The sequence below is a fragment of the Rutilus rutilus genome, assembly GCF_951802725.1.
Source record: "Rutilus rutilus genome assembly, chromosome: 20".
In the NCBI taxonomy this organism is placed as follows: Eukaryota; Metazoa; Chordata; class Actinopteri; order Cypriniformes; family Leuciscidae; genus Rutilus; species Rutilus rutilus.
The window spans coordinates 28,748,731-28,773,087 of NC_140225.1; the positions used below are offsets into that span (position 1 = coordinate 28,748,731).

A 24,357-nucleotide genomic window follows, 5' to 3' on the forward strand; every position below is an offset into this window, starting at 1 on the left:
GCCCATACAGGGGAAGAGTGTCGGCCCAGATCCGGGCCACATCTGGTGCATGTGGATTCCATGCGTACCAGATGTGGGCCGGATCTGGGCCGAAACTATGTTGCTGTCTGGTATGTTGACTTTGTCAATCACACATACATAATGTACAAACTTTTTTTAGGGTTCTAAATCAAAATCCCCAAATATAAATATAAATAAATAATTTTTGAAAAATGTTCTCTAAATTCTGCCTGCTCCTTCAGCCTGACACTGTATGTCTTTTCTGACTAAACTAACAGAACTATCACACTGACATTTTTTACTTCATTCTTTAAAAAAAAAAGAAAGATCCAAATTAATTTGAATCCAGAAAATAAAACCATGTTTGTTATACAGTGTATTCAAGTGTAATTAGAAAAAAATCTTACTTCATACCTGCAATCACCATGGCTCATACTCATAGTAATTACGCATGACCAAATCAAGACATAGGCCCTTGAGATTACCAACAGTGTGTCAATAGCAAAAATAGTTGAAACACGAGAGCTCTATAGATAAAATGTGTGTGACAGGTAAAATGACTCTGTGTGTCAGGAGATCATATTGCAGGTGAAGTGTGGACTGCAGATAATGAAAGCCAAGAGTCGATTACACGGGGTTAGTGTGGCTGTAATTCACTGAGAGAGCAAGCCTCAGCAAGAGATTGGACCTTACCTTTAACCTTAGCACCAATCAATGCTTTGCTGTCTGCTTGATCTAATCACAGGTCAAAGTCCCTTCCACGAAGCACTATCAACAGTGTCTGTTTGTGCTGCTCACTCTTTTCCTCTAAGCGCTTTGACTTTATCTGTCTCCCCTTCTCCTTGGAGCCTACAGACCTCCAAGGACCTGTTGTCAAATCATGTTTCCACGTGCGCTGCCGTTGCTTCTGCTGTGTATCTCCACAAGCTTGGCTGCCACACTTATCCAGGCCTCTGTTGATGGGGCGGCAGAGGATTCGCCTGCTGACGGGTCTGTTTTACCTGAAGCTCAAGCTGGTGATACCCCAGATGTTCTGGTTAATGGGGAGTACCAGGCAGAACACATCTTGATGGCAGATGCCCCTGTTGAGGGAAAACCTGCAGAGACCCAGAGTACCACACAAGAATCTGAGGATGATTCGGACTGGGGCTTCGGTTCTATCAGAGGGAGTTTCCAGGCAGTGAATGGCTATTTTGACTCTATACTGGAGCTGATGGGAGGCCGGGATGGTGTATGTCAGTACCGCTGTAGACATGGTAAGTGAAATAGTATCGTCTCAGTGCACATCGGGTGACACTTCTCAGATCTGAGATTGTGTCACACTATATGCTTTTGACAAAGACGGTAACAATAAAACAGTTCACCCAAAAATGATTTACTCATCACCCTCACGTTGTTCCAAACTTGTATTACTTTCTATCTTCTGTGGAACACAAAAAGAGAAGTTCTGAAGAATGTTGACTGTTCAAAGTGATCAAGACTGTAGATTTCCAAAAGGGGTCTGCTTTTATGACACTTCTGTGTTCTTTTTGGATCTTGATAGATGTGTTCACCATGAACTGTCATTGAATGTTAAAGAAGAGTGTATACATTCTACAAAACTTCTCCTTTTGTGTTCCATTAAAAATAAGAGAGTAAAGAAGGTGAATAAATAAAGATTTCATATTACTGTTTGGATGAACTGCATTTAAGTTTAGCTAGTAAAACTTAGTTGAGCTTACAGAGCTAAGATCAGAGTTGAATATTAACTAATGTGTGATACTAATGAAAAGCAGAATTCATTTTGTTGATAAGCTGAAACATCTGAAACATGCCCTCACTGATCTGTCCTAAGTCCTCATGTTGAAAGACACAGTATGGCATTGGGCAAGTAGATCACACCACTCTACAGAAAACACTGATGAATCAGAATATTTCATATGCCTATGAATAAGAGAATGTAGTTATTTTATATCTTGACTCCTTTGTATTACTTTTCTGGTTTCAGAATGACAGACTTGCACTCTTTGCTTAGTTTTTCAAAAAAAAAAGTGTAAATGGAATACAAATGAATATAACTTAATGCAGCCAGAACAAATCCATACATTGAGCTAATTAGCGATGTGAGTAAGTGCAAATTTTCAATATTCTTAATGTTTAATGTTACCTAAGAAGGGCAGTGAGTGTATTTTATTCACTCACAGTCAAATTTGTCAGTATCGGCCTATGTACAGTTTTAGCTAAATAATTGCGTAATACTTAATGAGGGTTCAAAAGTCACATTTGGTAATTGAGCCTTGACTAAATGCTAAAGCTAAGATAATAGAGTAGTTGTAGTGTCTAATCTTATAATGAAACTAATATTCCATAGACAGTGTCACCTTCTTTTGCATTGAGAAAGAACATGCTCTGAATACCAAACATGGAAATGTTTTATACTGTTGCACCATGCAGTCAATTGGAATGCTCCATGTATAAATGAATGCATACATGTCTACCATATATGTTAGATTTCTCTGTAATTAATCAGGCAATTAAAATTAATGACTTAAATCTTGCCTTATTTAGACAGTGGTTTGTTGCTTTGGACAAAACTGATCACAAATATTTTATTGACATTGGAAATCCCCAGGGCTCAGTTTTAGGACCTCTGCTGTTTTAATTCCATTTGTTACATTTAGGTAATGTTTTCAGGAATTAGTTTTTTTCATAGCTATGCAAGCGATATACAACTGTACCCTTCTATTTCATCTGAAGATCACAACTCCATGTTAGATATTTCTCAATAGATGTCTTAAAATGTAATAATACTGAATAAGATTGAATTAATGGTAGTGGGTACAGAAATTCTAAAAAGGAATTTGCAGGACAAAAATACATCTTTGGTCTCAAATGTTAAATCTGTAATACAAAACATGGTGTTACTTGTTAAGATTCGACTTTATTTAATAAAAGCTGACAAAGTTGTGTACGACTCAAGAAACATTGTGAAGCCAAAAAATAATAATGTTTTAATGTTTTATAATTATACACTTTTAAAAATAAAGGTTCTTTATTGGCATCTATTGTTTCATGAATAACCTTTCACATCCAGGGAACTTTAAATGTTCTTCCCACTAAGAAAGTGGTTATTTTACTAATTGTTTACTGGAAGGTTCTTTAGGGAACCCAAAATGGTTCTTCTATGGCATCACTGCAAAAAAAAAATAATAAAAAAAAATAATAATAATAATAATAACTTTTGCAACCTTTAATTTTAGTGGATCTCAGGGGTCCACACAACAATATATATCTGCTTTTGATTTTCATCAGATTTGTAAGCAACATTTTTAAAGTCACTGTTATGTGAAATGTATTTTAATGAAGATCTTTTTTTTTTATTAAATATATAATATATTCTATATTCTAATGTACTGTATCATTTTTGTTTTTCAGGTAAAGCTCCTCAGCCTCGTGTTGGCTATCAGATGCCAGAACCTGATGGTTGTAGCACCTCACTTCTTGGTTTCCAGGTACCGAACAGTGTATGTGTCCCTTTATCTCTACTAACATTAACCAGTGGCCAGCTGGCTTGAAGCTTTGCCAAGAACCATCTCCATGAATGACCTGCGGGAGTCCGGCCTATGAAGTGTGCACTGGTCAACAAATCAATCAAACGTATAATTAAAGGATCCATCAAAATCAACCTGTTAATGTTTACATGTTAGAGTTAGACAGAAGAGAAAATTAGATCATTTTGTGCAATGTGTATCTGATAACATAAAGGTGGCCCTGCTGGTTTAAATGGAAACAAGTCACTGATCAATGACTTTGGGATTCAAAGTACAGTGACTTTAAAGCGTTGGCCTTTAGAGAAGCTGCCAGGTTAATGGCATCAAATCTGACTAAAATAAAATAATAATAATAATAATAATTTGTGGCACTTAGTAACAAGTAAACTAGATATAAAAAATCTTGTATGTTTCTATGTTTTCACAAGTAATATGGTAATATATTTCAATTAAACCCCTAACTTCAAAAAACTGAGTTTGGTTACTTTACATCAGACTTACTTAGACTGGCTCTTCCTTTCTAACTGGGTGGTTCTTGGCCATATAAGTTGCTATGTGGACCAGACCTTAAGTTATAGCATTAAGTTAAAGGCCTGACAAAATTTCAAATATGTGGCTCCTAAACCTGAGAGAATAGCAAGGACTCTGAAGAGAGAGTGAACATCCAACAGGTTCTGGACAGTTAAGTTTGGAATCCAGCCAAAGCACTGATGAGATTGCTGTCAGGAAAGATGAAGGCATTTGTGCCAAATACGTTCCACACAAGACTCATGGACAGCCCTCTATGTAATTTCTGACTTTTTTCATAATTATGAAGTTTAAGATGTCCATTTAGAAAGCAATTATAAAGGCAATATATCTGTATCATCCTCTAGTATGGGCGACAAATGTAATTGTCTTATGTTTCAACATTATGAATTACGATGCGAGTCTAACCACCATTGTTGCATCCCTTAAATAACCATGGCTATAACCAAATCAAGAGTTTTCATCCTTTTCACACCAAAGATGGAGCAGGAACTCCTTGCTAGATATTGAAATTTTGTTATTTATTTTAAGCCTGGCACCAAACGAACATGCGTAGCACCATAATACAGTATATTTGCAGTCTTTGCTTACATTGCAAAGCAAGTAAAATTGCATAATTTTATAGAATTACTTTATAAAGTAAATAATCATTACCGATGCAACAGTGCCACTGTCACCTTTTTCGTCTTTGTCACCTTTTTTCACCTTTGTTGCTACTGGCTTTTGGCTTGCTTAGTTGGGGACATTTAATTTAATATTCAACAGTATTATTGATCTGCCTGCATTGACACCATTATATGATAACTAAACTGAGCTGGACGATGACATGACGGTTTTCTCCAGAGCAGTTATATATAAATGAACAAAATTAATAACTTTATTACAACAATAATGAAACATCACTGAACTTACTGCTGGACTGTGACGCTATCTTCTTCTGGAAACAAACTTTGTTGCATTATTTTCCCGTTATCTCTGTAAAGCTGCTTTGAAACAATCGGTATTGTAAAAAGCGCTATATAAATAAGTGTGATTTGACTTGACATGTATAGACTTAAAATACATTACATTATAATTTGAGTTGGACATTGAAAGGGTGTACAGGTTGATCCATTTTGTGTGACTAACAAGTTCTTTGTATGTCTGCACTTGTGTGTGTTTGTTTGTTAACAGTACAACTAAAATCTTAACCTATTTTCCTTATACTGCATATTCCTCTCTTATTTAATAGACAGCACTGTAGTGTATCACTCTGGTTTTAGTACAACAGTAATACCAATGGTTGTTTTTGGTTAATTGGTTTATTTATTCTTGTAAAAGTTCTAATGCGCATGTTGTGTAATGTGCTGTTACTCCACAGTTTGATATGGGTGTTCCAGCCATGACCAAATGTTGTAACCAGCTAGACATTTGCTATGAAACCTGTGGCTCTAACAAGTACCGCTGTGACACCAAATTCCGCTGGTGCCTCCATAGCATCTGTGGTGACCTGAAGAAGAGCCTGGGCCTCATGTCAAAGGTTGAAGGTGCGATATACTCACATGCAACACACACTTCAACCCTGTTACAAAACCTCGTGAGCTGAGACACAGAAGGTTTTCCAAAAGGTCCCTGAACAGTTCTAAAGCAGAAGCCAATCCCATAATGCAGAGTGACAATCTCATTGAAAAACATCCATCCAAAACTGACTATAATGGACACGAGCGAAGGCTACTGCTGAAACATGCTTAATAAATGCAGTGAATAGAATGTGAGCTGCTGCAAGGAAAGTAGGGAGAACACTCTAGCAGATCAAGGCAGGTGGTGCTGGGGAGGGTGAAGGGCTAGGAAAATTCCCATGGCAAGTTGAGCCAATATGGGACGGAAATAAATAGGTTTTGCAGATAGAACAAACAGATTGATTGGCCAAAGCAGTCGGCTTTAAGAGAACCAATCAGCTTCTCAGAAGACTGAACTATATAGGGTACAACGGGGTTAAAGACTCCTTTGATATTATTTTCCTCTAAATCACTAGAAGGCACAAAAACTTGCTGCAGCACTTTCCAAAACATCTGCTTTTCAAGATGCACGTTGATTTTTGGCTGATCCTTGATGCGATCGCGGGCAGCAATGCAAAGTTGATTCTACGTTACTTTGATCTAATATTTTATGTTTTTTAAAACGTTGTAGATTTAAGTAGCAAATGAGAATAACAATTAATAACAAAGTTAATAACAATTCATTCTTTTATTTATCCAAATAAACAGAAAATAGTGCAAACTTTGCTAACGTGATTGTTTTGAACAAGTATAAACTTAGGAATGATTAAAAACACATTGTTTTAGCTTAAGTATTTGTAGCAGTACTATGTGCATTTTGCCCCATGCTGGTGAGCCTTGCCACCTCATACATTTATAAGATTTTTAAACATAATAAACCACTTTTATGATTTATTTTCACACAAAATCTGTTGGTCCATAAATGTTCAATACAAACATTTTTTTCTGCAATCATACACTAGTGCTGGTATATATGGAATGCTATATACACTCACCTAAAGGATTATTAGGAACAGCATACTAATACTGTGTTTGACCCCCTTTCGCCTTCAGAACTGCCTTAATTCTACGTGGCATTGATTCAACAAGGTGCTGAAAGCATTCTTTAGAAATGTTGGCCCATATTGATAGGATAGCATCTTGCAGTTGATGGAGATTTGTGGGATGCACATCCAGGGCACGAAGCTCCCGTTCCACCACATCCCAAAGATGCTCTATTGGGTTGAGATCTGGTGACTGTGGGGGCCATTTTAGTACAGTGAACTCAATGTCATGTTCAAGAAACCTATTTGAAATGATTCGAGCTTTGTGACATGGTGCATTATCCTGCTGGAAGTAGCCATCAGAGGATGGGTACATGGTGGTCATAAAGGGATGGACATGGTCAGAAACAATGCTCAGGTAGGCCGTGGCATTTAAACGATGCCCAATTGGCACTAAGGGGCCTAAAGTGTGCCAAGAAAACATCCCCCACACCATTACACCACCACCACCAGCCTGCACAGTGGTAACAAGGCATGATGGATCCATGTTCTCATTCTGTTTACGCCAAATTCTGACTCTACCATCTGAATGTCTCAACAGAAATCGAGACTCATCAGACCAGGCAACATTTTTCCAGTCTTCAACTGTCCAATTTTGGTGAGCTTGTGCAAATTGTAGCCTCTTTTTCCTATTTGTAGTGGAGATGAGTGGTACCCGGTGGGGTCTTCTGCTGTTGTAGCCCATCCGCCTCAAGGTTGTGCGTGTTGTGGCTTCACAAATGCTTTGCTGCATACCTCGGTTGTAACGAGTGGTTATTTCAGTCAAAGTTGCTCTTCTATCAGCTTGAATCAGTCGGCCCATTCTCCTCTGACCTCTAGCATCAACAAGGCATTTTCGCCCACAGGACTGCCGCATACTGGATGTTTTTCCCTTTTCACACCATTCTTTGTAAACCCTAGAAATGGTTGTGCGTGAAAATCCCAGTAACTGAACAGATTGTGAAATACTCAGACCGGCCCGTCTGGCACCAACAACCATGCCACGCTCAAAATTGCTTAAATCCCCTTTCTTTCCCATTCTGACATTCAGTTTGGAGTTCAGGAGATTGTCTTGACCAGGACCACACCCCTAAATGCATTGAAGCAACTGCCATGTGATTGGTTGATAAGATAATTGCATTAATGAGAAATTGAACAGGTGTTCCTAATAATCCTTTAGCTGAGTGTATATATAGTGCTGGTCAGAATTATTTGCCCCCTTGGTAAATATGATCAAAGATAAAAAAAATCTTTCATTGAAGTAAAATATTGAAAGTGGGGGGAAATCACATTATGCAATAAATGTTTTTCTCCAAAACACATTGGGAACAATTATTTGCCCCCTTTTATTAAATACTTTTTGCAACCTCCTTTTTCCAAGATAACAGCTCCGAGTCTTCTCCTATAATGCCTGGTGAGTTTAGAGAACACCTGACAAGAGATCAGAGACCATTCCTCTATACAGAATCTCTCCAGATCCTTCAGATTCCCAGATCCATGTTGGCACTTCTTCTCTTCAGTTCAGCCCACTCATCATCTATAGGGTTCAGGTCTGGGACTGGGATGGCCATTGCAGATGCTTCGTTTTGTGCTCAGTGATACATTTTTGTGTTGATTTTGATGTTTGTTTTTGGATCACTGTCCTGTTGGAAGATCCAAACATGGCCCATTATAAGATTTCTAGTAGAGGTTGTCAGGTTTTGATTTTTTTTCTGTTGGTATTTGATCGAATCCATGATGCCATGTATCTGAACAAGATGTCCAGGACCTCTGGCAGAAAATTAGGCCCACAGCATTAAAGATAAAGCAGAGTATTTCATTTTACACATGGGGTACTTTTTTATTTACCGTCCTGTTTGAAGTTCCAGTAGTGTCAAACGTTCTATGGACAGATGAAACAAAAAAAACGAACGAACGAACGAACGAACGAACGAACGATCGATCGATCGATAGATAGATAGATAGATAGATAGATAGATTACAAACAGTGCAGAGAAATAAAAACACAATATGGATTGTCATTTGTAATAACAAATCGGACAAAACCCCTCAACCTCTTTTCCCTTCTCTCTCTCTCTCTAGCATGCGAGACATTTGCGGACACCATGTATAACACTGTGTGGACTTTGGGCTGCAGGCCCTTCATGAACGGCCAGAGGGCATCCTGCTATTGTGAAGGAGAAGAGAAGGATGAGCTGTGAAGACCTACAAACCACAGAAACACACCACATTCAACACATATAAACACTTTACAGGTTTAAACTACTCTACACAATGGGTCAGTATTATGACGAATCTCTTTAAAACACACCCACTGTCACATTTCACCACAAAAATTCAAAGAAGAAATTAGGCATATTTTCATTCTAAATTCGAATTATTATATTATTATAATATTTATCATACTATTGTGTCATATAAATACTACTAATAAAACATATATTATTTAATTTATGTATCTTTATTTTCTTTGCATTGCAGCAATAGATTTTTTAACTTTTTGGGGTGAAATATGACCATTACATGTTCTTGACATGATCATGAGATTCACCCAGTAACCCTGGTGCTTAATGGATCCAATTTAGTTAAATAAACACAAAAGATTTTATACTGCATGTGTAAAAGTGTCCCATAAATTGGTAGTGTGTGTGCTTGTGAATGGGTTTATTATATAGGAAGAAAATTTCTCAATTGAATATGTACAATAAAAAAAAAGATATTTGTTAAAGTTAATGCTTAAGATTTAAATAAAGAGCTCATTAAAATATAGAGAAAAGGAAAATTGCAATACAAACGTCCCACAATAGCTGAAACCTTTTAAACATTTATTGTACTATTAATAAACAATGTTCCAAACTAAATTTAAGTTGGTTTGTTTTGGCATAATCAAAATAGTTTTTTTTTTTTTTTTTTTTTTTTTTTTACCTCACTAATGCAAATAGTGATATTTATTTAAATAATATTGTTTAACTGTCTGAATATCATATGCTGAAAACTGAAATGTTATCCTAAACCAAATAGTTTAATTTGGCTTTTTGTTTTAAATGTAATTAAATGTAGAATCAGTGTTGAACAGTATTACACAGGAATGTTTATTGCCCTGTGAGAGACAATGTGACTACAGACTGTGAAAAATACCTTTATTGGCTGTAAAATCATTTTATTTTCCCCATTAGTAAAACAGTATTGAATATAAATGCTAATTATTCAAGATTGTAAAATGCCAGCACTCAGTTTCATGTCCTAAGCTTTATTGAAATGCTCAGACTTATACTGTTAATTGCACACACATCACCTACAGTAAATGCATATTTTTGGTCTGGTAGCAGATGTTTATGTTAATATAGTGTCAGAAGCAGTGGAAGGAAGCAAGTGAGATGAGACTTTAACAAATGCTCCTTATATTACTCATAAATGTAAGATTACTGTAGATATACATGCATGTATTTAAATACGGTAAAGTAGCCTGTAGATGGCGTTGTTTTCTTTATGTAGGTATAAGAGATGTTATAGATGTGTGTGGTCTCATGGGTCTGGCAGTATCCGAATGGGTCCGCTGGACAGAACGTCTTGCTCTTGGTGCTGGTCTGTCCAGAGATGTCGCCTCAAGCGCTTTCTGCAACCCTGCGTACAGCGAGATTCCCCTTGTGCCTGCCCACACACCAGCACACGGCAATGCAGGAACACCTCCTAACACACACAATACGCATAAAATAACTGATTTAATGACCCACTCATTCTCACACACACTCATTAGAGCTACCTCATTAGCACACAAAAACACATGCATCGGACACAGCTGAATTTCCCAGCATGAACCTGTTCCCTACTCACTCTGTTGTCCTTGCCGATGAACTTGAAGACCGGGACCTGGTAGTGTTTGGAGAGCTGGTCTTTAGCCGAAAGCTGACGCACTGTTTCGTCTGAAATGCAGCTGGGAAACATAAGGCCATTAAAGCTCAACAGTCTCTAAATATAGACTCTGCTTTTGTCTAAAGGTGCTGTAAGCAATCTTTCCTCAAAATATCACACATAAATTATACCGATAGATATGGCATAACACTCAGGTGTCCTCGCTCTGTGAGAGGCGTAGGCTCTAAAAAACAGCTAAAAATGATTTTTAGCAAACCTGACACATAAAAGGCAGAGTATGATGGTGTTTTCTGAATTGCTTAAAGTATTCAGGTTTTGGAGAGGGATCTTGTGGTAGAAGAGATAGGACGGTCTAATTCAGTGGCTAGTTGAAGTTAGCAAAATGGCTAAGTAATGAATAACGCACATTATCCCGCTTATTACACGGCTACTTGCCACATAAGTAAATCGTTAGACACGAAATATTGATCTGAGTTGAAATATTTTATTAGGTCTTTAAACGCAAAGCTTCTGTGGATAGAGCAGTTGCTAGCGCAGCAAGTTCAAACTAGACGGACATTTAAGAGATACAGTCATACCACTTATTAGCATTTCGCCACATAAATAATTATGGAGATAAGAATATTGATTTCAAACTGTTTTAAAATTGTAGTGTTTGTATCTCATAGTCACAAAATGGCAGCAGCTGCGTTTCTATGAAACGAGAGAGCGAGTCCACGATACTGGCTGGCGTAATTAAATAGCTGTACACAAAATATTGATTCAACTGAGTTTTTATATTTTATTAGCTAAACAAATGCAAAACTTCCACGAAGAAAAAACGTTCCTAGCAAGCGTATAGCGCTGCTGACTTCAGTCACCCGGATGAGCCTGTGTTTCTGTTTTGAGCGGTTGATATCTGGGAATAACATACCGCTGGATGGTGCGATTGACCAATCACAGTCAAGCATTCCACAGTGCCTTGTAATAAAATGACTTATAGCACCAGTCATGGAGTATACAGTATGGTATTGTGAGCATACAGAACAGTATCCCTTCATATTTGAATTCTTCTGAATACCTACCCATCTTTGATGAGGTAATATTTTAAGGCCTGGTCAGCCTTGGGACCAGGTGTGGCAAAACAGCTTTCAACAAAGGCAGCAAGGCCATCCACCCGCTCTCGAGGCTCAACGCCGAAGTACAACGAGTCACGCAACCGCAGTTGAGGAGGTTGGTTGTACGGTTCAGAAAATTCTGCACTTTTAAACAGCTCCAAACTGAAAGGGAATATTCCTTCGCTGTGTCCCGCTAACTCCAGCGCTGTTTTGCTCAGACTCGGCAGGTATCCATCTGACACTTCGTACTGCCGCGGAAACTCGCACGTGATTGGCAGCAGTAGTTTACTGGTGCGCACGATCAAATCACCATTGTTGCTGGGACTGGACCGGGGCAACCCTGTCACCAAGTTGGTGCCAACGATTTTGTCATCAATCACCTGAGGCAGAGAGAAAGGGACAGGATTTTCCACTACATTCGCAGAGAACTATCAAGTATTTTATAAGTCTACATGTAATACCGTTTGCCATCTATTTTACTTCAGTAATGTGACAGTGAGGAAAAAAATGTAGGCTGGGATTTTATCCATTAGGGCTGCAATGTGAAAATGAATGGAACCAGACCTGAATGCGATTTTGCTGTGGTTTTTCAAGGAACACCACTTGCAAGTACTGTACTTTTGAGGAGACTTTTTTAGGGTCTAGCCCTAAAGCTTGCTCTATGATAAATCATGGTAAGGCGTTATTGACATAACAGTATGACTCTCTGTAAAGCTGCTTTGAAATGATACACATTGGGAAAAGCACTATACAAATAAATGTGACTTGACTTTTTGACCAGGATATGGAGGCTGAAGGTCAAGTTCACATTCTGGAACAGTATATCTATAACGCTTTTTTTATTGACTCTGGCTTTATTTGGTGTTATTGCATTAACAACACTGACATTAAATTACTTTGTTATCCAAAAAACGAATCCGGTTTAGTCATGTGACATTTCTGCTCATCTGCCATATTTGTTACCATCAGTGGGGCAAAGTAAAGGCAGCGAATACAAAAACACGAAAAGACATTTTTGTCTTGCATCTCTCTTTTTGTTTGTTAGTTTTTTCGTCACTGCCATTACTTTTCCCCACTCAAGGTCATTAATATGATGGATAAGAGGAGAATGTCACATGACTTACACAAGGTAATGTCAGTTAAAAAGTAAAGTCTTTTTACAGATGGAGCAACTTTATTATTAGATTACAAAAACAAACTTTTTTTTATTTGGACTAACGCAAACTTATTAATCATGTAAAATAACACCAAAAATACGCATTATGGAAGTAAACAGGGTCAGTCTAGATTTAAAATCAAATCAAAGCTTGATAGATCCATAATCATTTTTACCTGGACCACAGTGCCACAGGTCTTCAGACTAAAGTGGAGGTTAATGTGAGTGCCATTGGAAATGCCACGGCAGGAAGTGTTAGACAGGAAGAGCTCAAGTCCTCCAACCAGATCTTTGGGAACCGAGACCTCTATGGAACTAGGATCACACTGCACAGGGACTGCGCACAAAACAAATGTCAAAGTGAAGTCCACAAACCCTGACAGAAAGAGGGAGAGAGGTTCAGCTCACCCTGACAGGTCTGTTTGTCCTCTCCCAGCATCAGACCCCGGGGACAGTGACAGTAATAGGAGTCGTCCTCTGAGGAGCATCCATGGCTACAGCCTCCATTCACATTGTCACATCCTTCAGTCTCTACACAGAACCACAAAAACCACAATGCATGACTTAAATGAAAGTCTGCCCATATTCAGGATGCGCTGTCTTACCACGTTCTTACCTTTACAGCTCTTCCCGTCTACGTCCAGCACTTTACCTCGTCCACACTCACATCGACGAGAGCCCTTGGTGTTGATGCATACTTCTGCACATCCTCCATTCCCTTTCTCACATTCGTTTACATCTTACACATAACACACCAGATCACAGTTAAAACAGATACTTGAATGTGGGAAAGAAACAGATGGAGCTGTGGCTCTGTTCTAAAACCTAGTTGCCCCTGCTGTCTACATGCCGAACTGAAAAAGACTGATTTGGAACACAAGGGATTGCCTTCTATACGAAGGATACATGCAATGCTACATTAGACTTTGTTTGTATACTTTATTAGAACAATCTTTGTGTCGGGAGCGACAAAATTCTGCCTTAAAGGGATACTCCACTTTTTTTGGAAATAGGCTCATTTTACAACTCCCCCAGAGTTAAACAGTTGAGTTTTACCGTTTTCGAGTCCATTCAGCCGATCACCGGGTCTGGCGGTACCACTTTTAGCCTAGCTTAGCATAGATCATTGAATCGGACAAGACCATTAGCATCTCTCTCAAAAAAATGACCAAAGAGTTTCGATATTTTTCCTATTTAAAACTTGACTCTTCTGTAGTTACATCGTGTACTAAGACAGACGGAAAATGTAAAGTTGCGATTTTCTAGGCTGATATGGCTAGGAACTATACTCTCATTCCTGCGTAATTATCAAGAAACTTTACTGCCGTACCATGGGTCCAGCAGGCGTAATGATATGACGCAGCACCTGAAAATAGGTCTAATAGGTTAGACAAACTTAGTCCCGGTCACGTTGGAAGTTACCGAGCTGGGGACTATTTTCAATATGCTCCCTCTTTAGGGAGATCACTGTTTTGCAACAAAGCCAGTCATTTATGTTCTTCTGGCATTGGAATAGACAGTGATTAGTTAACTTGTTTGTGGAGGGTAAAATTACGGTGTCCGAGGGGGCTCAGTGCGCTGCAATTGAAGAAAGCACATGCAATTAGAAAAACTCGAGCAAATTAAGAAAACATCTTCATCAGTTTGACAACATGTGCTGCAAATACTCACAATGCAACCAAATACAGACACGCGCTGCAAATAGCACAGAATGTTTCCAGGGGACTCCAACAAGTGACAAACTTGGCTGAGACATGCTTATAGTTCAATGTCTACTCGTCAGTGCTGTTGTCGATGACCTGAAAGGTGAGTTTTGTTTTGTTTATTTTAACATCCTGATCGTATGTGCGTTGGGAGAATTTGCAGTGTGTTTCTGTATTGGGTTGCATTGTGAGTAGTTGCAGCACATGTGTTGTCAAACTGATGAGGATGTTTTCTAAATTTGCTGGTGTCTTTTCTATTTGAATGTGATTTCTTCAGTTGCAGCACGTTGAGCCCTCTCGCCCACCGTAAAAAATGTAATTAAATGCTGACGGAAAAGACCGTCAGAGAAGATCAATGAGGAGACAGAGGGCTTGATGTCCTTAATTACATCCAATCCAGTTAATGAACACATTCAATTAAATATAATTGTTTTCACTTATTCCATTTACTCATTTTTGTCCTACTAAATATTTGCCCTTCAATACAGCATTTAAAGTTGACACTTTCTCTTACCAGCTTATGAAGCAGAACTGCTTCATGCAATATGTTCATTATGCAAATTAAGGAAGGATTTGATGAGTCTGACTCTTGAAATTAAGGCTTGAATCCCCAAGTAAAAATGGAAGTTTGGAGTATCTTTAATGTACATTTTCTTTTTAAGTATAGATTTTAACAATGTTTCAAATGGGTCAGATTGTGTCAGGATACTTGGCCCTACACCACAGGTATCCAATCCTGCTCCTAGAGGGCCAATGTCCTGCAGAGTTTGGGTCTAACCTGCTCCAACCCATCAGCCTGGAATTTTAGAATAATCCTGAAGACCTTGATCAGCTGATTTAGATGTGTTTGATCAGGGATCCAGCTAAACTCTGCAGGACAGTTGCCCTCCAGATGCAGGATTGGACACCAATGCCCTACGGTCTTGAACATCCATTTACCCCAGGCCTCTGGCTGTTCTTGTAACAACTGCATATCCTTAAAATATAGACTTGTGAACATAAGTTACGTTCACTCTGAGATGTAACCATAGCAACAGTACCAATTGGGAACAAATAAACAACTTGGGTTCTGCAAGACAAATTTCAACAGATTGTGTCCTTAATTTTACCAACAGAAAATCCTTTAAAAATGTAGACACCCTGAAAATTGCTGGATAATTTGCACTCTATTCTTTCTTTCTTTTTTATCTTTAAAGGCATTGATTTTGCTGGCTGCCTTTGTACATTAGTGGATTGTTTCTCAACAGTCCTGTGGTCTCTTTCCCATCGCTGCAAAAGCCCTCTCTCATTCTTATCGCAATATAACTCTTCTGCTCTATAAGCATTTCTCTTGCCCAGGCCTGGACCACACTGTTACTCACCCAGACATGTCTGTGCATCAGGGCCTAGAACCGTCCCCTCAGAACAGCGGCATTCTGGCTCGATAGGGCAGTCGGCTCCATTACACTCAACCTCATCGCATATGTCATAGAAATCTATGGCGACACACATAACGAAACCGTCTGATGGAGGTCAATTCTTAACCAACATGTCAGAAAGACCTAATGAGGCAGTAGGAAGACTTACGGCCACAGTAGACGTGGAAGCAGACTGAGGGTCGGGGTAGGCGGTAGACGTAGTAACCCTTAGCACAGGCCTTTACGTCAACACTAGCTGTCCAGTGACAGCAGTTATTATTGAAGCTAGCACAAGCATGTAGGGTAACAATGCCATCACTAGGCCGAGGGTGACTGCCATTCAGCCAGATGGGGGCATGGGTCCCACAGTGGTTCTCATCGATACAGAAGGTTGGCATAGCATCCCCTGCCATCCCTGTAAAGCGATACCATTCCCCCGCTACATGCCGGTCGCACAGAGGGACTCCTGCAGAGTTGTTGACATGGTAGTCTGTATTCCGCCATGGTTCGTTCAGAGTGATATACGCTGAGCAGGGATCTAGGGCTGACCAATGACAGAGACAGGTAACAATTGGTCAGAACAGATTATCTGTTACACACTGGTGACACACTGCATTTTAATTTGGAAGAGAGGAAAATATGCAGGAGACAACTATAAGTAAGACATGTGGAGGGGACAATCTGTTGACCAAAGGTAGATCGGGGTCGTGTTAATAAGCATTTGCGTACTTCACCAGTAAGTGATTTTAAGAACTGATATCAGGATCATTCAAATTTAGATTGCGATTAACAATAATCGGTAACACTTTCTATGAAGTCCATATAATGAATTATAGCCCCATTTATACTTATTTATTTACTATTCTATAAATCTATTTATAAAGACTCATTAAGACCTATACTGCATTATAAGAACAGTTATAGTTACATTTATATTATTTTTATAATGACTTATAAGTCATGCATTTGCTTTTTCAATGCGCATGCTCATAACATACACCGATTTATAAATGATCAAATATAAAAGAGTTCCAGAGACCCTTGTTTGCTGTACCAAATTAGTTATCAATTATGTATTTAATGGCTAATGTTTGCATTAGAGGTCACGAATAGTAATTATGATTTGTTATGATATTACATATGCATGATATTGCTTATAGCAGTTTGGAATTATACTTAAAAAAAAAATATATATTGTTGCAGTTTTTTGTCAATGTATGTAACATTAAAATATATATATATTGTTTTCAACTCTTTGTATTAATAATTTATGTTTTTTTTATAACAGGAATTATTGTTCATTAGTTACATTTACAAATAAACTATCTAAAATGTACGATGAGCACATCTTCATGATTTCTTAACATTTGCTTTAGGAAAATTGCATCCTATGTTTTGACTTTACTTATAGCCATCAGTTATGCATTTATAGCTTAGTAACTGTATTATCACTCACAATAAGTATTTATAAGAACACAATACAGCTAATAATAAAAACACATTCACTTATTTGACAGAAATAAATCCGAGTTACTAAAAAGTCACTGCAACTATAATATAATAACATTAAAGCAATGCAGGCTGCATCTTTATTAATACATTCATGGAACCATATGACAATACTTATAAATTAGTGTATAATGGATTATGAGCATGCGCATTGAAAACACAAATGCATTAAGTAATTATAAAAAAATAATATAAATGTAACTATAATTGTTCTTATAATGCAGTATAGGTCGTAATGAGTCTTTATAAATGTATTTATAAAATATTAATAGTTACTTATAAATAAGTATAAATGGAGCTATAATTCATTATAAGCATGGTCTTCAAAGAAAGTGTTACCGAAAAATCTATGTTTATTATTTGGTGATGCTAGAGGCAAGAAGTCACACACTTAACCTATAACTTCACCAGCAAGCTTCACTTAAAAGACGAGCTGATCAACAAGCTTTACAAGTTTTTAAGTTTTATTGCACATGCTAGACCACCATCAACTAACAATAACAGGGATTAGCCATTCAGGACCATCATGGAAATTTATGCTGGTTTAAGCAGGTATTTTCAGAAGTGGTTTGAGGAAAACAAGAAATGTGTTTTTAAGAGGAACTGCTTGTTTAAATCTGTCAGTGCAAAACTATTTTCCTTCAGTTGGTTGGTAGATTTCAAAAGGTGTCTAATCAATACTCTGCACTGCACCGCTGCTCTCTCCCTAACACTCCCCACAAATGAGTTAGGTCTTTATATGAAGTTGGGCTGCTCTGCTGGACCATGTGGAGATGAAAATTGAAGCAGCATAAAGTGTGAATGACCATTAGTCAGGAAGCGTCAGCCGCTTGATGAGGCATAGAGGGAGAATCCTTTCCACAGTAAATTATCAACTCAGTTCAAATGAAAATTGGCAACAACACACTGTTCCCTGGGTCATGGGGAGTTTATACATTATAGAATCAACTCTCCCTGGCCATATCTCCAAATCATCACAACAGAGAGCTTTCTGTGCAAACTCGAACAACTTCAAGTAGGTGGACATTTGCCTTCCACACATGATGTATGCATTTAAATGTGAATTTTGCATTTTCTGAAGGAAATGACCACCATGATGCCAGGACGTTGCCTTTTGTTTACTAAGGTATTTAGAGTGTTTTCTGGGTGTCCAGAATGGTTGCAGGAGATTGTTTACTAGCCTGAAGCAAAAGAGCCCCACCAGTCTCTGATATTCTGATATGAAACCCCTCCTCATTACATGTCCGTTGATTTGTGGTATCATTCATCCCTGTTGTACAAACAAGCTTGCATCAAAGTTTGGTAGTTAGGGTTAGAGGTTTATTGTAATATTGCCTTAGAAAATAGGAGTAAAGACTAATTTCTCAAAATATTTTTGAGCGTAAATAATAGTGTATTTCTATCAGCACAGGCAGACTGTAGATAGGGTTATCTATTAGGCATGTTCAGTTGATACCTTAGCTGGAGGTCAAGGAGAAACGGATGTTCAGGTCAAGAATGTTTGCTGTAAACACTGTATTCCTGGACACCGCTATAATAAATCATGTCCTCTTTCACATCTGCTGCATATCCACTTACACTCACAAAGCTCTTTATCACTTCAAACATTGCTGATTTCTTGGGTATCTTTTGGTATACTAAATGCTGAAATTAAGGATATTTCTTGAAGATTTAAACGTTTCACTTTATTTTAAGGTGACGTAGTTACATTGTACTAACTCAAATTAGTACTGAGTAATATTAATTAACTACTTGTAATTATGCATCCTTTACTGTTATTACTATAGTAAGTACATGTAGTAATGTGTAACTACGTCACCTTAAAATAAAGTGTTACCGATTAAAAATTTGAATAGAATAGAATATTAACTGAGGCAAAAGTATTTACTCCTTTTAACTCTACTGATCGAGAGAAAAAAATCTTTAAATCTTTTAAAGTATCTTTATCTTTACAGCTACAGTTCTATAATTACATAACACTTTATTTTAAGGTGACATAGTTACACAAGTTACATACTTACTACAGTAATAACAGTAAATTAGGCATAATCACAAGCAACTAACCCTAAACCCAACCTTAACCCTGACCCAGATAGCACACATAGGATAGGGTTATGATTAGGTTTGTTGTAGGGTTGGTTGCATGTAACTATGCATAAGTTATAGTTATTACTATAGTAACTACATGTAACGTGTGTAACAAGGACACTGTAAAATAAAGTGTTACCCTCAGTTCTTATTTATGCAATTACACTGTAACAATGTCACCTTAAAATAAAGTGTAAACTAATCTAGATGTCATGTGTGAGGACATTTACCCATTCAGTGTTGGTCAGCCATATCTTTCACATTGTTATTAAATGTTTTTGCCAAGGAAAACATCATTATTACTGTTGCTCATATTGAACATAACTCAATAACTACAGTACGATACTTTTGATTTTTGATTTTCATTGAAGGAGTTATCTGGACCATAGAGATCAGAAAATCATAAAGACTTGGGGAAGGACCAGTATAAGATAATACCTCCTAGCAACCACATAGCAACACAGTGAAACCACTCAGAACACCTTAGCAACTGCATTTCAACACCCTAGCAACCACCCACAACACTCTATCATGATGATCATGACTTTTGCACAAGCACCACTCACATGTCCTTCAGAAAAATGTGGTTATATCAATGCAATAAAAATGGCATCCTTTAGAATGAAGCTCAAGTAATAAGCACATTATATTAATAATAATAAGCAGTGTAAAATAAGAAGTGCTTACCTATGGTCTGTGCAGTACTCACAGCTTGTAAAAGAACAACCAAAGTGAAAAGCATGTCCAGTGGTAGAGAGGATTTTATTTGGTGAGAAAATCACAGATGTACACCTTGTCATCCCAGTCTTGACACTTCAGTTTGTGGAAGAGCTTTGTGGTTTAATAGTGGAGTCTGTTATCTCTGTCATTATGAGGGATGTGTCTAACACAATGGCTGTAAATAATTTGTATGTTGTCTTCCCATGGACAGGACATCGATCTCACCTTGACCCCTTCTCCTGTCCTCTTGTCCCCCGTCTATGAAAACCCACCCGTCCGGATAGAGACAGGACCATCCTCTCATTGTTACTGGAGTCTGGCTTATCCATCCCTCCCTGATACATCATCCAGAGTCCTTTATCATCCGACCCAACACCAGTCAACTGCCTGCATTAGCAGATGTGATGCATTCTAGTAGACAGTGTGTTAGGAAATTCAGGCGAAGATTCATCTCCTGCTCTCTGTAGAACTTCCTATAGGTGTTACTGGCCTATAAGTCAGACTGTATCTAGGGAAGCTCAACACTTAGATTAGGCTGGGTTGTCTCAACTCATGTTTGGGTCAAATATGGATAAAACCCAACTGCTGCTTTAAAATTTGTAATTCAAATTTGAAACCCAACCATTGGGTTTGTACGGAGATGGTGATGAAAAAAATATGAAATGGGAGGAAAAATAATAAGTCAATGGTTTTGCGTTCCCCCGCAAATATTTTGCACTCCACCAAGAATCTTTGCCTTCCATCGCAAAAAAAAAGATATATATATATATATATACACACACTATCTCTTTCTATAGATAAAAGTAGTTCACATGACTTGCTTTGTGAAGTCATACAATAGCTTTGTGAAACAGACCCAGATTTAAGTTTAAAATTCAAGTTATTAATGTATTATTTTATTGTTATATGTTTAACCAATCATTTAACAATTACTAAATCACAAATTAAATCAGTTTTAAAGCAAGTCATTTTTATCATACTTTTAGGTTGCTTTTATGTTGCAAGGGGTCAATTTGAAGTGAACTACTTCTTTAAGCCATTTATTAGTCAGTAAACAGTCCGACTTTGCTTTGTACTTTGTCAAGTTTGTCGTCTTTCCTTTGTCCTTCACGGCAGCCCAGGAAAGGCAGGACAATGTGCTAATCATTGATATCATTAGCACAGAGTAGAGGAAAGTGTCTGAAGGTTATCACAGAAACGGAAAAGTCTAGAGGAGATAGACAAATTGGAGAGGTGTTGCTGGTCTTTACAGGCATGGATGTGTCAATTTGGTCAGAGCTTTTTTCCCCCTCTCATTTAAGTAAAGAAGGGAAATGGGCTGGAATGTGTCAAGTTGCTTAAGATCAGTCACAGAGTAAATGCAGACTCTGCAAGAACAGGATCATGGGAGAACAACTATCTGGTTTTCTTCGCTTAGGAAGGGAAGAACCATCTTTAAGGGTATTTGATTGGATATTAATGCAGTTTAGAGTATGCTGCTGGTACAGTGTGTACAAACCGAAGCCTCCTATCTGGTAGGAAGTCCAGCTGAATGTGGGAAAAACTGAGGAGTTGAGCAGGTCAAGGTGTTGTTGAGGTAAATATGACTCAAAACAAATGCTGCAGCTCATTTAGAAACAAACCGTTTACTGTTACGATACCACATGGAAACTGATAGATCCAGTCATTTGATTGGCTGAGCATCGTGTTTTAGTGGTGGAGAATGTATGTTGCAACAGTTGTTTTGCCATTGTTTGGAACCATTTTCTTGGTGAAGCAAAAATACAAAACTGCCACTGGAAAATATTTGAATTTTTTTACTTAAATGGTAATACTACAATTTGCAATTTAATAGAAATATCTTAAATTAGTGGCTCTAAACTTGTGGACCCCATTGTGGAAACCAGGGCTTTTTTTACTCAAGTGACTATTTCTCATAGAAATATGTTTAGATTGAAAATCAGAAGTACCTTAACATCTTGACCATAAAAAAAAAAGTTATTGCAGGGAAATAAAGACGCATGTTCATTTAACAAATGTTAACCTTTTGGTTATACTACAGTATATAGGGTAAATTGCCAAATTGTAAAAAACTAAATTCATGAAAAACAAATTAAATATAAATTTACACTAAATAAATGACTGCCATTGGACATACGTACGTACACACATACATACATACACACATACATACATACATACATACATACATACATACATACATACATACATACATACATACATACATACATACATACATACATACATACATACATACATACATACATACATACATACACACACACACACACACACACACACACACACACACACACACACACATACTTGTTTTGGCCAGTTATTAGATAATAAATTGTATAACAGTATAAAACATGTGAAACTTGCCCTGACCTGACATTAAAGTAAGTAAAGCAAAAAAAAAAAAAACACACAGTCGAACCTTTCAGCCTTGATTATATACGTCACTCTTGTATGCTAGTGTGTTTTTGGACATTTAATTAATTACAGAAAAAAAAGCCATTGTGACATAGACCCACCCGCCCTTGTAAATGAAAGTGAATATGTCCTAAGTCAAGTCATCTTCATTTATATAGCGCTTTTAACAATGTAGATTGTTTCAAAGCAGCTTTACAGAGATAAACGTATAATTTAAGGTAACAGAGATTGTTTTGGCTTTATAGCGGTTCTTTAATGAAGTTAAAACCTCGGGATAAACAAAGACACTAAAATTTGCATAGATGCCATTCTTCTTATGATATAACGAGTCATCAGGATTTATGGGAAGTGTTCCCGGTTCCGGCTGACCTAATCTATGCAGCCTAACATTGAATTATAGAAGTCTATAATGTATTATGTGTATGCTAGGTCAAAGAGATGTGTCTTTAATCTAGCTTTGAACTGACAGAGTGTGTCTGCTTCCCGGACAATGTTAGGAAGACTGTTCCAAAGTTTTGGTGCTAAATAGGAGAAGGTACCGCCAGCAGTCGATTTTGATATTCTAGGTATTATTAACTGGCCGGAATTTTGAGATCACAATAGACGTGAAGGACTATAATGCGTTAAGAGCTCGCTCAAGTACTGCGGAGCTAAACCATTTTATATGCAATATTTTAAAATGTATGCGATGTTTAATAGGCAGCCAATGCAGTGTTGACAGGACCGGGCTAATATGGTCATACTTCCTGGTTCTGGTAAGAACTCGAGCTGCCGCGTTTTGGACCAGCTGTAGTTTGTTTATTAAGCGTGCAGGGCAACCACCCAGTAGATCATTACAATAATCTAGCCTTGAGGTCATGAACGCATTAACTAATTGTTCCGCATTTGTCAATGAGAGCATATGACGTAATTTAGATATATTTTTAAGATGGAAAAATGCGGTTTTACAGATACTAGACACATGACTTTCAAATGAAAGATTGGTATCAAAGAGCACACCCAGGTTCCTAACCAACGACGAAGACTTAACAGAGCAGCCATCAAGTGTTAGACAGTATTTTAGGTTATTACGTGGGAGTTTTTTTTGTCCAATAATTAGAATCTCTGTTTTTTCAGAATTAAGTAGTAGGAAATTACTAGTCATCCAATTTTTTATATCAGCTATGCATTCCGTTAATTTTGTGAATTGGTAAGTTTCATTAGGTTTTGAAGAAATATACAGCTGAGTATCGTCAGCATAACAGTGAAAGCTAATTCCATGTTTCCTAATGATATCTCCTAATGTACATGAGTGAACAGTAGCGATCCTAGTACTGAGCCTTGTGGTACTCCATTCTGAACTTGTGATTGATAAGACATCTCTTCATTTACTGCTACAAACTGATAACGGTCAGATAAGTATGATTTAAACCATGCTAATGCAATTCCACTAATGCCAACATAATGCAGCACTAAGATCAAGTAACACTAATAGAGAGATACAACCACGATCGGATGATAAGAGCAAATCATTTGTGACTCTAATGAGAGCTGTCTCAGTACTATGGTATGGTCTAAATCTGGACTGAAAATCCTCGCAGATATCATTTCTTTCAAGAAAGGAACATAGTTGTGAGGATACTGCTTTTTCTAGTATCTTTGACAGAAAAGGTAGATTCGAGATCGGCCTGTAATTGACTAATTCTGTAGGATCAAGTTGCGTTTTTTTAACAAGCGGTTTAATCATAGCCAGCTTAAAAGTTTTTGGTACGTATCCTAGA

At 37.6% G+C, this 24,357-nt stretch overlaps 2 protein-coding genes across 5 annotated transcripts; one reads left to right on the forward strand and one right to left on the reverse strand.

Moving 5' to 3' along the window:
- The first annotated feature begins 746 nt into the window (after positions 1-746).
- pla2g12b (phospholipase A2, group XIIB) lies at positions 747-9,383 on the forward strand. 4 transcript variants are annotated; one of them, XM_084390932.1, is made up of 5 exons: positions 770-1,256; positions 3,415-3,503; positions 5,419-5,584; positions 7,181-7,237; positions 8,701-9,231. In XM_084390932.1, exons 1-5 carry the CDS (start codon positions 881-883, stop codon positions 8,817-8,819), a joined length of 807 nt encoding a protein of 268 aa, XP_084247058.1. In that variant the 5' UTR covers positions 770-880; the 3' UTR covers positions 8,820-9,231. The 4 variants fall into 4 exon arrangements, with proteins under 4 accessions (XP_084247060.1, XP_084247058.1, XP_084247059.1 ...); XM_084390933.1 differs by having other exon boundaries at positions 3,415-3,491; XM_084390934.1 differs by lacking the exon at positions 7,181-7,237 and having other exon boundaries at positions 747-1,256; positions 8,701-9,383.
- A 361-nt stretch (positions 9,384-9,744) lies between these two features.
- On the reverse strand, positions 9,745-20,283 carry oit3 (oncoprotein induced transcript 3). The gene is made up of 9 exons (XM_084390931.1): positions 20,129-20,283; positions 16,014-16,388; positions 15,809-15,922; positions 13,361-13,483; positions 13,153-13,275; positions 12,921-13,081; positions 11,556-11,968; positions 10,453-10,552; positions 9,745-10,308 (listed from the first exon to the last, which is right to left on the reverse strand). Exons 1-9 carry the CDS (start codon positions 20,181-20,183, stop codon positions 10,144-10,146), a joined length of 1,629 nt encoding a protein of 542 aa, XP_084247057.1. The 5' UTR covers positions 20,184-20,283; the 3' UTR covers positions 9,745-10,143.
- Between the last annotated feature and the right edge of the window lie 4,074 nt (positions 20,284-24,357).

Coding starts and splice junctions, on each gene's coding strand:
- pla2g12b (XM_084390932.1), top strand. CDS start 881: ATGTTTCCACGTGCGCTGCCGTTGCTTCTGCTGTGTATCTCCACAAGC. Junction 5,585..7,180: donor CCTCATGTCAAAGGTTGAAG/GTGCGATATACT, acceptor ATGTCTCAACAG/AAATCGAGACTCATCAGACC. Junction 7,238..8,700: donor TCTTCAACTGTCCAATTTTG/GTGAGCTTGTGC, acceptor CTCTCTCTCTAG/CATGCGAGACATTTGCGGAC.
- oit3 (XM_084390931.1), bottom strand. CDS start 20,183: ATGCTTTTCACTTTGGTTGTTCTTTTACAAGCTGTGAGTACTGCACAG. Junction 15,923..16,013: donor CTTCCACGTCTACTGTGGCC/GTAAGTCTTCCT, acceptor GTGTCGCCATAG/ATTTCTATGACATATGCGAT. Junction 10,309..10,452: donor TCATCGGCAAGGACAACAGA/GTGAGTAGGGAA, acceptor TGTGTGTGTTAG/GAGGTGTTCCTGCATTGCCG.